Raw genomic sequence first — 19,173 nt, 5'->3', positions numbered from 1 at the left:
ATCGAACCAGCAACACTTGTCTCACAGGCTAACGCTCAATCCACTGAGCCACAGCAGCCCGAGCTTAATTCACTTTTAAGTAATCAAATAAATACAAAACATTTTATAGTTAAATGGACAGATTATATAATATACACTGTGAGAGAATCTGAATATGTTTCTTCATGAAAATATAATTAACCTGTTTTTCCAAGCAGGCAGCAGTGAAGTGTCTTACTGGTGTTAAAGAGAAATCATGAAATAGTACCATTTGAGGTATGTGTCTTTTTTGTGTGTTTGTTTTGTTTTTGTTTTTAGTCTGTATTGACAGCTTCTGCTACATTGCTTTTGAGACAAAATGTACCTTTCTTTATTGACTTAACCTAGGTGCTAATACAAAGTTTTATTTTCCTTTGCATCCTAGTCAAAGCATCTTTAATTGAAATCTTTCTTCTTCAAAATTATATTGACCATTCAAGCTGATAAAGATCTTACCAGTGGAATTCTTTATTGTAGGTGATGGAGTTTCTTACATTAGTTGCATTTAAAGGTTTCAAATATAAAATAAGACAATAAAAAGAAAGAGATAGGAATAGGATAGAAGAATAAACTCTAGAAAACTATTAGAGAAGCAGAGGTTTTTAAATCCTGAATCATAAAAGGGTGCTTTAAATGGCAAAGCCAACAAAGAGACATCGATTGTTTTTATGTAAATAAATTTAATTATGATTTTATTTCAACACCGTGGTTTAAACCCAGCATTTAATCATGCATATATGTTACATAATAATTCAAATAATTTAAGAAATTTTATAACATATTTCTGAATGATCCCACCATTAACCATGACTATTTCACTGCTTCTCTTCTCCTTAGCTCTATGAGTGTTTTGTTTCCCTGAACCCTGCCCACAACACTGAGCCACTCTCTGGGCTTCATCACTTATCCTTGCAATAAACTACCATATTATAGAGTGCCCAGTTGCTTCCTAGCCATTTGGTAATCAAAGTGAACTATTATAGGAAGTCAGTAAACAGACGTTAGCCAAAATCAGGTAGAGGGGCCAAGTCCAGGAGATAGACTTTCATTTATGACACATTCACATTCAAGAAATTTTCCTCAGTATAAAGTCCATATCCAATTAATTTTCTTCACTTGTTTAGCAATAATAGTTTTTTGATTTTCTGTAGTTGGAATACAACTCTTCATTATTCCATCTGAAGGCATATTGCTTTCATCTTTTTATCTTAGTGCAAGAAAAATAGAGATCATTTAGCTCTTCAGTAGAAATTGTCCCACGAGGATGAGAGAAACTAGAAGCATTGTTTATAAACTTACCCAATGTACACAGAATGTGTGATAAACTTAAATGAAGACAATAACCACAGAGACAAATGATATGGATGAGAAACTTGAACAAAAAAATATGTACTGCCAAGTGGAATGTTACATTTTAGAATAGTTGCACATAGAGATAATTTTAAAATAAAAGTCTGTTTCTTTTAAAAGTACAGTAAAAATAAGGTAGGAATATGTTAGTTGAAACTTTCATAAATATTTTATGCAATTTGTACAAAAGCAAAAAGTGTGAAATATTTAGAATGGAAACATTTCTGTCTTGCATACTCTGAAAAATAACTAACATGGAATAATGGAAAATTGATTATATTCATCATTTAATATGTCACCAATTCTTGATGTATTCTTAGTCAAACATTAATGTAAGCTAGGCTGAACTATGCACTGGTTTAAATAGCCCTTCAGAGCACGCGGGGTCCCACAGGGCCTTAAAGAGAAGAAAACAAAATAAATAAATAACAGCAAATTAATAAAACAAAATAAATGAAATGTTATATGAACATATAAAATGCTTAAACACTTAAAGAAAAAACACAGACCAAAATAAAACTGTTGTACTTATGATTTTCTAAGTCAAAATTGCTATTAAAACTTACTAAAATATTTATATTAGCAATGTTTCCCAGCTCCCAACTTTAAATTAATTATGCCTTACTATTAAACACAATATGAAAGAGGGAAGATCAATGAACTAAATTTTATTATTTCCTTGGTTTTGTAGAGTCAAAAATAACAGTTCTATTCAACTCCTTCTTCTTTGTATTCTTCAAGTAAAAAAACCTTGGAAAAATAAATAAGTAATAAGTCTCACATGGCTCTCCTGGCATTGTTGTAAACCACATTTAGTTATAATCCAAGGTCCTAAACACAAAGCTCCAACAGAGTTTTGTCAATCTGCAGCAATTATTACCATTTTAAAATTTCTATACTTGATCAGTTTTAAGTGATTGGAAACTAAAACATTTAAAAGCTTTTCGCCTAAAAAATACTCCTTTGTTCAAATAATGTAGATAAAAATAAATATAGATCAAAGAAGTGTAGAATATGGTATCTGCCACCCAACTAAGGTAGAATTTAGTTGGAGACATATAAATATAGAAAAGATGAGCTATACTACAAGACGATTGGTTATATGTAAATATATAGGATATATATACACATGCAAGTATATTTATACAAATATATCAATATGTATCAAGAACTGATAAATAGTAATGACAACTATGAAATAGTAGGTTATACAAGACTGATAACTGCTGAAGAAGTTCTGTGATATAAGAGGTCACTCCTGGGTTGAGTGGTCAAATCAAGGAAATGAGAGTGGATCTTGGTCCAAAAAGAGATATATTCTAGGGGAGGGGCTATTGCAGATAAAATGGTTGAAAACAACAAAACAAATAAACCAAAACACTAAACAATGGAGACAAGATATAGTAATGTATGTTGGAGCAATTTAGGAACAGCAGGTGCTAAAAAAGCATACATAAGAAAGGGCATAATTTTACTAGCTATGGATGCTGCTTTGAGCAATGTGAATTTTATCATTTAAGCCTAGTGATCCATTAAGAGAGAGAGTTTCAAATACAACACAATGTAAGCTGTGTGTTTCTTTTGCTTTATTTTTGTAGTTATTTGTGGTACTATATAGATTAGAATGTGTAGAGCCTGTAAGAAGGAAGATAAGACCCAAAACAATGTGAAGTCCTAAAGCAGCAAGCAGTATTGGAAAGTAGCTATTCTTCATAATATGATTTCCTCTGTCAAGATGCTTGTTTCAGTTTAGTTAACAGCTGACCCATCACTCAATTTACAGCTCATGGCAACATCCTCACAACAGTCTTCCCTGATGAGTCTTTTGTAGGCACAAGATCTCCTCTTCACCTGATTCATCTATTCATTTCATCGTTCTGTTTATTTCCATCATGGGCCTTATCACTGTGAAATTATCTTGTTTGGTCCTCATTTATAATTTATTTTCCATCTTCATCCACTAGAATATGAAGCTTATAAAAAAAAGGGAATTTGTCTATCGCTCACTGCTACAGTCGCAGTGCCTGGAATACCCTTATTTTTTAAATGATTATATAAATAAAAAGGGTAAAACATCCCATGACAAGAGTAACCACAGGGCTAAATCTGTACATTATATAGGTGCAGATATGTATTTGACAACCAAACATGTTTATGAAAAAAGTCTGCAGAACCATTAACACTAACAAATATTCAAAAGATGTCCAGTGTTCAGACCGGCTCCCCAAATGTTAGTTGGATCAATGTGAAAAGACAGGGAATATATTTTTATATTTTTATGTATTTGAGAAATTTGGAATTCTGCTTCCACAAAATAGAGGTCTCCCCAGTGATCTGACCCACATCACAAACCTAAACTTGTCAAACCATGCTTGTGGGAAACGCCTCACTGTTTAGAAAACCTAACATATTCAATCATAATCCTCCAACTCAGCTTTAGCTAGCTCACCTTACAACCTAGAACACAGGACATGCCAGCCTTGCCAGGAAATATCTGGCCTCCCAGCCAATCATGCTCAAGTGTGAGTTGCTGCTTCTAATACTCTATAAAACTTGATCTTTCCCAGAATGCCTCAGGAAGAGTGTGCCACTGCTTGTGAGGCACTGCACTCCACAATCCATGGATTGTTTTCCCTTGAATAAAGAACATCAAACTCATGAATAAATTCTATACTTTTGTCATTTGACAGATTGGCAATGAGGATGGAATCTGAAGAAACCTGCTGAAGATTCCAGGAATGGCTCCCAGACACAAGGTAAGGTGCCCAGAGAACCCTTTAAGTTTGCTGCCTCTCCAGAATCTCCCGTGAGCTTCTCTCAGATTGAGCTCCACTTATTTTGCATTATGAGCTCTAGGAAGTTTTTTGTTATAATCCTTCCCACTAGAAAAGTAGGGTGTGGGAGACTCCAGGTTTTCACAATGAGACTTACAGTTCTCAAGAACTGTGCACAGGCAGCAGTAAATCTGTGTGAATTATAAGATTTTTCAACAAGGGAAAACAATGGCTACCTCTCAATCTAAAGAAAGCAGGGACACACTGTCTGGGACTCTTGCCCTTTGTATGATGAAAAAATAGGGTGTAAACCACTGTTCATTTGTAAAACATTGGCAAGAAATAACCAAAGATAATTTAGAATTATGGTGGCCACTTTGGGATTTCTATAACCTAGATAACATTATATACTTATGAAGAACACTTGACAGTAGAGGTTCAAACACTAAACAAAAAAGAATAGGGTACTTTCTTTGATTTGTATGTTAATATGTAAATTTCTGACTCAAAAAATTGTGTCTTTTATAGAGTCATTGCAAAAGGCCACCACACAGCTAAAACAACAGAAATCTAAAAGATCAGAAAAGACACCGTACACACACATCAACTCTAAGTCTGACTGTACTCAGCCCTCTAACTTCCCTTCTTAACTACCCTGAGATTCTCAACTCACTGTTGGAGTTTCCTTTCTGTTCTGAAGATCTTATCACACAATTCTGCCCCCTCCTTTTTTTAATCCTCACCTGAGGATATGTTTTCATTGATTTATTTTTTTTCTAGACAGAGAAGAAGGGGGAGAGAGCAAAACATCAATGTGAAAGAGAAACATTTGCCTCGTCTAGGGATTAAACCTACAACCTAGGTATATGCGCTGACCGGGAATTGAGCTCACAGCCTTTTGTTGTACAGGACGATGTTCCAACCAACTGAGCCACCTGGCCAGGGCATCAGTTCTCTTTTAAAACTTGGCCAATAGAAAATCCTAATAAAACCAAGGATGTCCGTAAATTTATTCCCCAACCCCAACCACTTTACAGCATGGTCCAAGACTGAGTCATAGTTAAAAGACTTCTTGAAACCAAAGGAGGATCCTCAAAAAATTTACTGAGGAATTTAGGATCCTGACTAATGCTTATGATACAGGATTTCCTGACCTATCCCAATTGACATACATTCTGCTAGATCCCAAAAATGGTTAGAGAGGCAGGCGGGAGGAAATCTAAAGAGGAACTGAGATCAGAAGCTTAAGCTACTGCCAGAGATGCTAGATGAGCTTGTAAAATGGCTCAAGATTTTTTAATGGCTATTCCCAGAATATTTCCACTAAGAACAAATTGAACTCTACTCCAATCTTGCAGACAAAACAAGGGTGAATCAGTAGCAGATTTTAGAACTAGATTTGAATCTTTATTACCGAGACACTCAGGTTTTACTGAAACAAGTCCCTCAAATCAATTTGCCCTCATGTCCCTCTTTATGCGTGGCCTCTTCCCAGATCTTTCTAGTATGATTGGCATAACAGACCAGAATGGAAAGTCATGAATATTGATGAAGTATGTGTTCTGGCTGAACATTTTGAATGTATTTTAGAAAAGCTACCAAACCCATGGCTCTCCAGCTCCAAGCCACCTTATTATTTTAAACTTTAAGAGATCTGACCAAAACAAGCCTAGCCCACAGGCCCATGTCACATATTTGTAAACAAAGGATATGGGGGAAAAAAACTGTTCCCAAAGGAACATATGGGGTACCCATCTTCCATACTTCTAAAATGACCTCAGTGGTGGGGCTCCTGGGAAATACACATGCTGTTTTCTTTTTAAAAATATTTTACTTATTTATTTTTAGAGAGAGGGGAAGGAAGGGAGAAGGAGAAGAAGGGAAATATCAATGTGTGGTTGCCTCTCGCACGGGGGACCTGGCCCACAACCCGGGCATGTGCCCTGACTGGAAATTGAACTGGCAATCCTTTGGTTTGCAGGCCTGCACTCAATCCACTGAGCCACATCAGCCAGGGCCAAAAAGCTGCTTTCTGCAGTCCCTCTAAATGAACAGAATGAAATTCAAATCAAAATAAATGGAGAAACATGTACAACTTTAGTAGATACAGGAGGGAACTTACCTATGTTAAGCTCCACCTTTTCCAAGCAACCACCCCACCAAGTAAAACAATATAAAATAGTGGGAGAGTCAAATAAGACACAAGGAGACTACACATCAGGCTGGCCCAGATGACTGGCCCTAGGCCCAATCTCCTACAGTTATACCTTTCTACTTTGTGACTCAACTCCTTTGAATTTAATCAGCCAAGATCTTTTATCTAAATTATAAGGGCAAAGATTTCACTTCTGATGAAAAAATAACCCTTTAATTGTCTGACCAACCTGAATAAGAACTATTATGTGCCTTACAACTTGTTATAGATGATATCAAAGATGAGTCATACTATGAGACTAGAATTGCCTGAAACTCTCAAAACTCTCTGGTGACTTCATTAATACACAATGGAGAATCAAGAGTGCTGAATACAGAAAAGTCCAAACAGACTCTATGAAGCTTTTGCCTAACTTGCCTCAATAGCCATTAAAATGAGAGGCTATACAAGGGCTCATCCCCATTACCAAATGTTTACTTTCCAAGGCTTATTTGCCCCTTGCACCAACCAACCCTTGTAACACTCCCATTCTCCCAATTAACAAGCCAAAGGGGCAAGGACTATGAGTTATGCAAGATCTAGGGGCAATAAATAAAATTGATTCCTCATTTTCTGAACCCAATGCAATACCTTATTATCACAGTTCCTATCGAATCCTAAATGATTCACAGTGATAAACATATATCCAACTTTCTTTAGCAACACTGTAGTCCCAAATAGACTATATTTATTTACTTTTACATGGAACAATCAGCAATACACTTGGACTATAATGCCTCAGGGATTTACTGAAGTCTCCAACTCTTTCCCAAGCCCTCTATCAAAATCTATTACCCTATGATTCCCACAGGGATCCTCATTTTTACAATATGTGACAATCTGTTGCTATGTTCTCCCATTGAGGAAGCCTCTAAATTAGACTCAATATACCAATATACGGGGGGGGGGGGGGGTATGTTTACAAAGTTTAATCTTGCATTGCTATTTATTAATTGCATTATTTTTCCATATGAACAACTGTTAAACTACTTTTGCCAACCCTGTATTTACTCCAGCAATTGGCAAGCAAAGGTCAGAAAGGAAAAGCATTTAGGAGATCTCACTCTTTCCAAAGGGTATGCAATTAACACAAAACTTTCCAAAATCTATCACACACACACACACACACACACACATCCTTAGCGGCCTTCTGGGCCTCTCCGGATATTGCCAGCTTTGAGTTCCTAATTTTTCCCTGGCATCTTCCCCTTTTTGTGGAGTCACCAAAACCTCCACACCAGAACTCTACTATGGGAAAGACAAGCATGAACAGCATTTATTGACCTTAAGACAGATCTCCCAAATCCCCCAGCATTGGGCCTACCCAACTAGGACCAGTCTTTTACCTTACTCCTCTGTGATAGGCATAATTAGGCTTTAGGAGTTTTAATAGAAGACCAAGGTGAAAGAATGAGACCTATTGCATATTATACCATGCAGTCTTTAGAGAGACTCACTAGCTAGAGTTTACACAAATTGTCTTAAGGAGGTCGTGGCTGCAGCTAAATTAGCAGAAACCTCAGCATATCTAATCTTAGGAAATTATGTTTATCTCCAAACACCTTGTGCTGTTCAGAGTCTTCTAAACTCAGCTCCAACTCAACACCTTTCCTCAAGTAGATGCTTTACTTATTATCTACTTTTATCTCCATTTAACATACATCTTAAATGTGACCTTAATCCTGCTACTTTACTTCCCTTATCCGGTAAGAAAGAACATGACTATGAGACAGGTATTTTCCAATCAGTTACCCATGTCCACATTTAAAGCATATACTCCCATATAACCCAGATTTAATTATATATATGAATAGCTCCTACACCTAAAATAAGCAATGAAAATATTAAGTTGATTATGTGGTCACTACTGAATCTGAGTTAACCGAATGCAGCTCTCTCCCACAACGCAGCTCAGCACAACAGGCAGAATTTTTTGCCTTGACCAAAGCATGCATAATCATTCAAGAAAAATCAGTTAACATTGACACCAACAGCACTATGCCTTTAGCATGGTACATGATTTTTGAAAGCTATGAGAACAAAGAGGTTTTCTAATTTCAAGCAGCACTCTTATTAAATTTAGGTACAAGTACAAGAACTTCTCTATGACATTCTAGTTCTCCTTAAAATGCAGTATAATTAAGAGTGAGGCTCACACTAAAGGAACTAAGTCCAAGTATCAGGGAAATGTACTGGCAGATTTTCATGCCAAACCGACTGTATCCCAAAATTGATAAAATCCACTACATAGTTCAAAAGCCCATTAGTTTTCTAACTCAACTTCTCACATCCCAAGTCATCATTTCACAACAACTCACTTCCCCACCAAGGAAACAGCAATACTGGAAAACAAAGGCTTGTAAATTCCATGAGACCTCCCAGCTCTGGAAAGTGAGGAAGGCCACCTGGTTCTCACAGAGTCCCTCAAGCTGCCACCCCTTCTCCATACCTTATATCCCATGACGCACCAAAGAACAGAAAAAATAACGTGAATTAGGGGATATTATTGGTGAGAAAATTACTGTAAGGTTGCCATTAAAGTATTTAATTGGTTCAAGACCTGTCAAACTCATAACCCTGGTAACCATCCAAGCTTCAAGGGGAATAACTCCATCACTGATGGAACCATTTGAACATTAGCAACTGGGTGTTATTCAATTGCTCTGGTACAAGGTTATCAATCTGTACTATTTTCTGGAGGAGTTGAAGCCTTTCGCTGTAGAAAGATTGATGTCCTTTCTGTTGCAAAAAAAAAAGAAAAAACCAAAAAAGCAGAACATGCTATTTCTACTTGAGATATACCTAGAGAACTTTCCAGTGACTAAAGGATGTATTTCACCGGACAAATCGTACAGGCCCTCAATAACAGTACCCATACAGTACCCATACTAGGTGGCATTGGCATTGTCCCAACCTTCCTCAATCATCAAAAAAAAAGCTGAAAAAAAAAGGCATACTCAAACTTGAATTATGAAAGTTTTCAGAATCCACAGAACTCCCATGGCCTAGAAATCTACCTTTAGCTCTATTTACCATAGGGAGAACATCAAATGGAAGTCACAAGTTAACTCCTTATGAGATTATCACAGTGAGGCTCGTGTCCCTTGTGGTCGAAATTCATATTGACACTTCTTTCACTTACTCTGAAATGGTACAATATTATAAATCTCTAAAGTATTATGCACACAAAGATATATTTCCAACAGGTTGAGGAAGACTTTCCAAACCCAGATTCCATGACCTTCCCTCCTCAAAACCTGAAACTTGGCTCTCATGAGACATCAAAAAATAAAATAAAATAAATCTGCTTTTGTACCTTGGTGGAAGAACCTCTATCAAGTGCTCCTCACTACCAACACAGCTGTCAAGCTTCAGGGCATTGGACCCTGGCTCCATATATCTCAAATGAAGAGGACACAACCTGATTCATGGACTTGAACTCCCTCCACTCACCTTCATCTGGAGTAGACTATTTCTACCCAAGGTGCCAGATCATAACTCCATACTTTAACCTCAAACATAAACCCTTCCTTTTCCTCTTTCTTACCTTTACATTGGCATTGGCCTGGAGAGATAATGCCAATTATCCATACTTCCCCCAGGACACCACTAATGGGGATATCCTATCAGACTACAGAATTTGTCATTGAAAACTCTGATCTGTCCATGATGTTAGTACACCCTGGTCCTCCCTGTGACCAATTTTTTTCCATTCCTAATGTCACCATAAACTACAATAAACTCTCCTTAGAGGTTAGTTACAAAGTCTGAATTTTACAGTCAGAACCCTCTGTGCCTTGCTTTAACCTCTCTCTTGTTGTAACTGTATGAGCTCAGACAGACAAGAATAACTAAAAACATTCTCACCACCACATTCTTATAATTCAATACAAACTGCCCATAGCCTAGAACTGCAACTTTTTCTACAAGTATCTGCCTCTGAAAAGAGTTTAGTACATTTATTTTAGTATAGAAAAGTCTCTTCCCAAATGTGATGACACCTAATGGATCCATGCTTAATTGGGCAAATGAAAAATTCCCAGCCAATGAATCCATTAATAACACTACTTAAACAGGAGTAGTATATGCCACCGCAGGGTTGATTTTTCTTTGCACCATTTTTAAGGAAAAATATCCTTCTTGGGTCTATCTATGAAAGACCAGATGGGTAATGCTTAATCATAGTGTCATCTGCATTATCTAATTGTACTCCTAATATTCCACAATCAAATAGACTTCTCAGTAATCAACTCCTTTCAATTTGCATTACTGAACCAAACAGACATTACCAGGAGACATTTATGATTTAAGATTCACTTCCTTTGGCAGTTCCCTACTCCTCTGGCTACGTGTAAGTGCAAATGAAACTATGATCAGGAACCTCTCCTTAATTCTTGAAGATGTGGCAGAATCTACTGCTAAAGCTGTAACTTCCCAACCAAAATCCTTAGATTCTTTCAGTACAATCACTCTTGATAGTAGGATAGCCCTTGATTGCTTTAGCAGAGCAAGAAGGTGTTACTGTGCTGCAGCCAACACCACTTGCTGCATTTGGATGAACACTTCTGGGAAAGTTGACTCAGCTACATTAGGATCACAGAACAAGCCAAAGGCTCCTTCAATGGAGCCATTCTTTGGTCAATGCAATCATAGTTGGTTTGGATCATGGGGACTATGGCTTCAGGGTGCCCTCCAAATGTTGGGTATTAGCTTGAGGTGAGTTCTTCTAATAGTTTCCCAGTGTGCTGTGTTCTCTCAAAGGCTTGAAACGTATGCATGCAGCTGCTGAAAACAGACAAATAACCTCCCTTTGCTCAGAATGCTAAGAGGGATAAAGAAAATTATCAACTCAGAGACAGAGACTTCAATATGCTAACCTATGAATTCCAGTCCTAGATACAACCTGCTCCAACATTAACAAAAAGGAGTTTCTCAGAACTGCACTAATACCTTAAATTTTGATCAATACTCTAAGTACAACTCAGTACAACTGACAGTATTGGTCAAAAGGGGGCAAGTGATAAAGGACACTTGTATATCAGAACCCATAAAATGGAGGTTCAGTCACTGGCCTAAGCCACATGACAAATCTAAACTTAAGTAGCCCACACTTACGGGAAACACCTCACTATTTAGGAAACTTAGCACACATACCAGCCACAATCCTCCAACTCAGCTTTAACTAGCTCACTTTACACTAGAAAACAGGGCCTGTGACCTGTTAAGCCTTATCAGGTTATCCCCAATCTTCTAGCCAATCATGTGCTGTTAACGTTGCTGCTTTTAATTCTCTATGAAGCTCACTTTTGTCCAAAATCCCTAAGCAGTATTTTCACTGCTTGTGAGGCACTGCACTCCCCAATCCATGGATTATTGTTTTCCCTTCAATAAAGGACTTGAAACCCATTACTAAGTTAGACTAGGTTTGCCATTTTACAAGGGTATTTTAAGCCTCCTGACATTCATATTTTTAATAAAACTCTAATCCAGATCCACCTTTTTACTGTTCTAGAAAATGTTAGTAAAATGAAGGGAAAAATATAATAGGTTGAATATTTTCAGAGACCCAAATGTCACTAAAATATATAACACTAACATTTCTCTTAACATAAAAGTTTATAATATTTTAGGACTTGCCAAACAGCAAGGACAAAAGCCTCAATAGTTCTCTGTCATTTTAGCTAGTAGAACACAGAAAGGACTGCAAAGAAATATTAAAGCTCAACTGATGATAATAAATGGTTCCCTGTGAGCACTCTGTAGAGGCACCAATAATTTGAAAATACATTTCTCTTTTATGATTAACCACTCTGGGAATATTGTAAATTAAGGAAATCAGTTATCATTAGATCATCTTGGGCTTTAAAATATAAAGCTTTCAATATACTGTCAAATTAGAAAAAAATTCCAATTTTGAATATTTTTAATAAATGAGATCATACAGTAGATCCTGTCAATATATGTCAATATATTTGCATGTTATCTAACAGTTGTCATTCAAATGTCCTCAAATATCCTTTAAATATATGTTACGACTGAACTGCCCAACTCAAGATTTTGTCCTGTACCATGTATCACATGCATTTAAATGTTCTTTAAATCTTGCTTCTAATTTTAAAAAAATGAAATAGCCTTTCCTTTTACTGGGAAAATTTCTAAGCATGCCAAAAAGTAGAAAAACTGGCACCATTAACACCTGCATAAATATCACCTAACTTCAGCAATTTAGAGTCGCCACAGTGCTTTTTCTTCTCTCTCCCAATACATATGTACACACACACACAATTCTGTATATACATTACATTTGTCATTATGTCTTGCTAGTCTCTTTAGTAATGATAATCCCTGAATTTTTAATGACACTTTCTTTTTTAAGGGTACATGTTAATTGCCTCAGAATACTGCTTACTTGGGACATGTCTAATTGTTAACTCATAGTATTTGTTTTATGAACGCATCTAGATCCTGTGTTTATTGTATACTGAAAGTTAGGCATATAAGCTTGAATCATCTCAGGTTAGATGTGCCTATCACTCTATACTCCTTCGGAGGGCAGAGCTAAAGTATATTCTTTAAGCAAAGTATGGATTCATATTGATAGTTTCTATTTGAATATTATATTACAGAGTTTATTTTTCCTTTTTAATTTTTATAGTTATATTTCTTTTCTCTCATCCTTAAATACCTTGGGTTCCAGTAATATCTATTGAATTATTATTTGATTCTTACATCATACATGGTTTCAAAATTATTATAGTAGCAATATAATTGTACTGCTGAGCCAAGTTGTAGATATTTTTGCAATTCTGTCTTTAGACTATAGCCAACTGAAGATGTACAACCAGAGAAAGGGCTCCAAATTACTTTAAAAATTCCACGCCCCCCTGCCCCCGTGGTTATTATACTAACTTGATGTAGCATTAAGTTTATGTATTTCAAGTGGATTTTAATCTTTTAGTTTTTTTTTCACATGAAAACTATGTTAAAATACATACTCAAAGAATGTCAATTTATTGTCTTATCTTCTGCACTAGTATATACTTCTCTCTTGCCTCCTCAATGGGTAAACATTTTATTTATTTATTTTTTATTTATTTATTTATTTATTATTGGCACATCTACAAAATATTATAAAAATGAAATACTACATAACTGCTTCACACCCTGATTGTTTTACTTAATAATATAGTGCTGCAGGAACTCAGATCTCTGGGTAGGGGTATGTTCACATGCTCCTCTGTCCAGGTGTCCTGTGGCTCAGGAGATAAGCTGGCCTTGTCTCCACCTGCGGCTCTAGGCTGTACAGGCCACTGGGTCATGGTATCCTGAGAACAAAGAAGTCTGTTAAGTACTCCATCTGCCTCCTTGTAAATAAAGTCTTAATTGGAGCTGGCCTTGAGGATTAGTGTGTCTGCTTTGTATCCTTGATAGGTGCTATCTAAGTCGTAAGTTACCCTAGCTGTATTTTACATGTTAATGATACATTGTAAAAATTCTTTCACTATTGGCTGTAGAGCCACCCCCACCCCTGTTCTATTTTTTGTAACTTTTGAAATCCTAATAAAAGGACTTGGGGTCTCATGCTTGCTGCTGACTGCTAGAGAGTGCTGCAGCCCCCCGATCATCTTTATCATTCTGCTTGCTGGAATTATCTGTGTGTCTGGGATTACAATTAAATCTACAATAAAATCTAGAGATTAGGTCATATCGGAACATTGATATCTTCCCATTTGGGGACGCTTTCCAGTCCTACATTTTATGAATAGCAGCCATTATCAAACAGCCCCCTATTGATGAACATTGGTGTTGTTTTTCATTGTTAGTTACTAGAAATAATGCTCATTAAGGAAAACCTTGTAGAAATACTATTTGTGAATAGTATATGTGAATATGCATGTTCAGGGTAGATTTGTAGAGATAGCATTGCTGGATAGAGGAACAAAAAAAATATACATTTTTTTACATTTTTCAAAAGCCCCTTTTATAGATGTCTGCCATATGATAATGCAATTAAAAAATATTTTTTTAAACATCACTGTGTAGTTGCCTCTCACTTGCCACCCCCAACTGGGGACCTGATGTACAACCTATTCATGTGCCCTGACTGGGAATCGAACCAGAGACACTTGGCTCGCAGGCCGACGCTCAATCCACTGAGCCACAGCAGTCAGGGCTTTGATAATGCAATTTTTAAAGAAGAAAAAAACAAACACTTAAATATTATTTTTACAAGACTGAATAATATTCAGTAATTTAAATTATACAATAAAGTATGTTTATTAAAATTACAGTAAAATAATGTTCATTATTTTTGAAATGCCAAAATGTATGTAAATACATATATGTTTATGTACATATAATATGCCCTGGCTGGTTTAGCTCAGTGGATTGAGCGTCGGCCTGCGAGCTAAGTGTCGCTGGTTCGATCTTCCAGTCAGGGTACATCAGAGAAGGAAAACTCTGATTCCAAAAAACCTCCGCTGCCTTGCGGCATACCTCTTCAGGGGAAAGGCTAAGGGAGTAAACCCCGACAGAAAATCCGGAGCCGGAGTCCCTAAGACGGTTTGATGTTGTAGTCAACACCGGCAACTCCTGCGGCGCACCTGAACCCAAGCTGTATCGACTCCGTCTTTCCCTTGGACCCTTCAGCTGCGAAGAGAGGGGGGGTCTGCTGCATGGGCAACAGCAGACCCTCCATATCACCCTGCCCAGGCTCTGTAGCTTCAGCTCCACTGGAGAGGACACTCCAGCGTCATCGCAAGATGTCGATTCAACACGGGAGGAGACAGATACCGTGTCACTCCCGAGTCGGACTGCACAGCCATTCTCGGCGGTGCAGATAGACACTTAAGAAGCTACACCATCGTCTCTCGAGACGGACGGCTGCCGACGATGTACATATAATATAGTTATAGATAATGGTTCAGGATTTATATGTTTAACATACTAAAAAAATCTAGATGGGGAAAAAACTTTTAAAAGAGTACAAAATAACACATACACTAAAAAAAGTAATTTTTGTATATTTTTATGATTTTTGTTAAGTTCCTTTTGACTGAGGCTTAAGAGTGGGTGATTACTGATGTTCCTTTCCTCAAAAAAGAAAAGTTAGTCCTTTCACAATCAATTAGGATTTGTAGCAACTTTTCAATAAATTAAAAAAGACTTGCGAGTAACATTTTTGGAACAATATTAATGTCAGAACATGGAGGCAGCTAGAACACACACCTGGACTTTTGATATATGCTAATCAACCTGGCCCTGGCCGGGTTCCAAAAGGATATACTGATGAACCTTGCCTGTTCCCAAAGGCTATATTAACTAACCTGGTTGGGGCGGGGGGATGAGATGCAAATGACCTACTGAATATGTTGATAAGCAAACTCACCTTCACCTAAATGAGTGATTGACAAGTATAAAAAAGACGCCTGCAGAAGTGCAGGTGGGACTCCGATGGGCCCACAAGGAGGACCGGAAGTCCCCATTCCCCATTCCCCTTGCTTCTACAGGTCCTCGAGTTGGTCTAGGGGTTGCCTCTCCCCTCCTCCTCCCTCCCCTTTTCTCCCTCAATAAACCTGTTGCCTGCTCCCACAGTGGTCTCTGGGTGATTTCTCAGAGCAGAGCTGCCCTGACAATTAAGTATTTCTTAACATCTGAAAAGCTAAAAAACACTATATTTCCAATTCTACATTAGCCTTTTCTTAGGCTTAAAAAATCAACAATTCATCGATTATCAGGTTATACTTTTGCAATGCAAAAAAATGATAAACCTCTTTAGAATACTTTTATTTCTGAAAATGACTTTATGTTAGACTATACCTTAAACAAAATTTCCTTTAATTTAATGGATTAAACCTAAATCTATAAATTAATTTATAAGCACAAAACCCTTAAAATAATGACGAATCTGAAATCTTTCAGTATTTTGAATTGTAAATTGTACTCTTGTGGTATAAATGTTCTCAAAAGTAATTCAGCTTTATAAATTTAAAGTACTAATTATCATCTTAACAATGTGGTGTCATATTAAAGTATCATTTCCTGGTACACTTACTTTATAGAGCACGAAGTTAATGCTACATGTGGCTCTCTTTTAGAAACTTTCTGTAATGCAATATTATAAAAATTCCCATTCCATTGCTTCCTTGATATGAAGCCAAATATTTATAAAACTTTTCCCCTTTACTTCTTTATAGTTATGTATTATGAAAATACTGTATATCTTTATTTTTGAAAAACTCCTTAAGACAACACCACAGGCCCAAAATGGCATCACCTGTGCTAAAACTTGTGATAAACAAACCAAGAGTTCATATCTCACCTAGTTGCCATTTCAACCTCTCCTAGAAACATAATCTTAATCAACCAATTTGTAGTTTTCTGGTCAACACCAATAATGTAATCTGTCCAGCTGGCAGCCTCTCCCCTTTAGAGAAAAGAAGCAATCTGCATGATAAAATCCCTTGCTGTCCCCTTTCTCCCCCAAAATGGTACCCTGGTCTAGAAGCAATCACTTATTTTCTTTTGTTAAAGAGCTCCTTGGCTCCACACTTCCTCCTATTAACAAAAGGAAAAAAATAACCTTGCATTTGTATAACCCCTTGAACTGCCTTTCTACTTGTTAGATAAATTGATATAAGATTCATGAATTGCTTAATAAAGTCAATTAGACCTTCAAGTTTACTTAGTTGAATTTGTTTATTAACACACTAACAATCTAATATTTTAAGGTCTTTTTCCTCCTAAAATAATTAACAGTTGTTGTGTTTTTTTTTTTTTGTTTGTTTTTGTTTTTGTTTTTTTGTACTTTTTTTACTGGCGGAAGATATAAGCCAGAGAAGGGGAATAGAATTTGCCACTCTCAAATAGTCCTTTTTGACATATAAATTATTTTGAGCTGCTTATTTTTAAGAAACTCAGATATAACATAGGCTCTAAAGGTATCATTTGTGAGACATTTATATTTTTAAGGGAAATCTCTATGTTTAGGGTGTCTCCCTTTCAGTATCAGAGACAGCAGGATAACTAATGTCTAGAAACTCAGTAGACAAGGCTCCATCTTAATCTGCGTAACAAGCAGAACCTTGTTTACCAGGTTTTTCCTGGTGACCTCCTATACTGTCTCTGTCAGAACAAGGAGGCAGCTTGAATGCACACCTGGACTTTTGATATATGCTAACCAACCAGAGGATATGCTGATGGACCTAGCACTTTCCCAGATGATATGTTAGTGGACTTAACCCATTAACTAACCTGGGGGGTTGGAAGCAATGAGATGCAAATGACCTACTGAATATGTTGATAAGTGAACTCACCCTCATTGAAATGTGTGGTTGACAAGTATAAAAAAGGTGCCTGCAGAAGTGTGGGTGAGACTCCTACGGGCCCACAAGGAGGACCAGGAGTCCCCATTCCCCATTCCCCATTCCCCTTGCTCTTATAGGCCCTTAAATCAGTCTGTGGGTTGCCTCTCTCCTCCAACTCCCTCCCCCCTTTCCCTCAATAAACCCATTGCTGGGTCATTTGGGGAGTTACTCAATTTTCCTGGGTAACTCCCATGTGTATACATGTTACTAAATTTCTATTTTATTTTTATTTTTTTGCTGCTAATCTTTCTTTTATTGGGATGGGGGGGAGTCTCAGCCAAAAACCTAGAAGGGCAGAGGGAAAATTATTTTTCCTTCCCTACATAATTTAAGCTATACAAAATATTTTATGTGTCTTATTATTTCATTTTAATGAATATATTTATAATTACAAGAGCTTTTATAGTCAACACCTAGCCTTGCTTTCCTCTCATAAAGATTTTAACCACAAATTCTCTTAACAAGAGAACTATTAGTTATCTAATTGTTTGTAGTCAAAGCTGAATTAAAGACCTGGAGGCTTTCCAGGAATCATCTGGCTCCTAGATAAAGATTCAGGATTTTAAAAAGAATCATTTAATGCAACACTGTAAAGGCAACTGCATGTTAGCACTTAAGCTTGAAAATTACTGGTTGTCTATGCCAACCTGCATTTAATGCTTTGTTCTAAAAGACACAAAGTAGTCCTTTCAAAATGTGTTATATATAACAACATATTATAAAATAAAAGGTAGGATAGCAATACCCACTTCTGTACCTTTTCTTGTGAATAAAATAATGCACGCTGATTTGTTACAGATTTTTAGGATCATTAAAGTGACATTCAAGCCTTTAAGTTAATTTATTTTTCATCAAGTAATTATTGAGCACTTTCTGTATTTCTTTACCAGCACACTTCTGATAAATGGGACACACTGATGAATAACGAAGTATAATTATATATTTAAAGCATATAAATTCAACTCTAGAAGGAGAGAGACACACAGGAAGAGAAGGGGGTAGAGAGGGTACGTGCAAAAGAAGAAGAAAATGTAATTGACAGCGTAGTTGAACCGACCAGTTCTCTTCTCAGTGTTTCTTCTAAGTGAGCACGCTGTGAGGGGCCTCAGCTGGCTGTTCGCGCAGGCGGTCTGTTCCCCTGAAAAATTTCCTACTGCATTGCGTCTGATTCTAGGGTTTAATGGTACTGAATGCATTTTTATCTGTACTGCACAGCCTGTAAATGAAGCCAACTATTCTTACCTAAGACTGCAGCAAGATAAAGCAATTTGTTCTCACTGACTGTGGGTCTTCAAGGGGTTTTCATGAAGCACATATTACAAAAGAATTTCTGACTAAATGTGATTTTCATCTCACCTTCTTCAAGTTTCACATCTCACATCTCAACCTCAGACATGCTTAGATCCACTCGTTTAAAATCGCTGATCATAGCTTTGACTCTCATCCCTACGTTCACAATTATTCTTTCCCT

General features: G+C 36.8%; 1 protein-coding gene across 1 annotated transcript in view; it reads right to left on the bottom strand.

Annotated features, from left to right (window-relative positions):
- Positions 1–718: 718 nt before the first annotated feature.
- The window catches only part of CCSER1 (coiled-coil serine rich protein 1), a 733,000-nt gene continuing 714,545 nt past the window's right edge, over positions 719–19,173 (bottom strand). Inside the window, exon 10 of the mRNA XM_090267946.1 lies at positions 719–1,765. Within this exon, the coding sequence (XP_090124072.1) occupies positions 1,706–1,765 (60 nt within the window). The 3' untranslated portion in view covers positions 719–1,705. The remainder of the gene's footprint in view (positions 1,766–19,173) is intronic.

The sequence above is a fragment of the Furipterus horrens genome, unplaced genomic scaffold (genome assembly GCF_987537825.1).
Source record: "Furipterus horrens unplaced genomic scaffold, mFurHor1.1.pri manual_scaffold_2, whole genome shotgun sequence".
In the NCBI taxonomy this organism is placed as follows: Eukaryota; Metazoa; Chordata; class Mammalia; order Chiroptera; family Furipteridae; genus Furipterus; species Furipterus horrens.
Note: the sequence above shows the minus strand (reverse complement) of the source record. Positions and strands in the feature narration are given on the sequence as shown.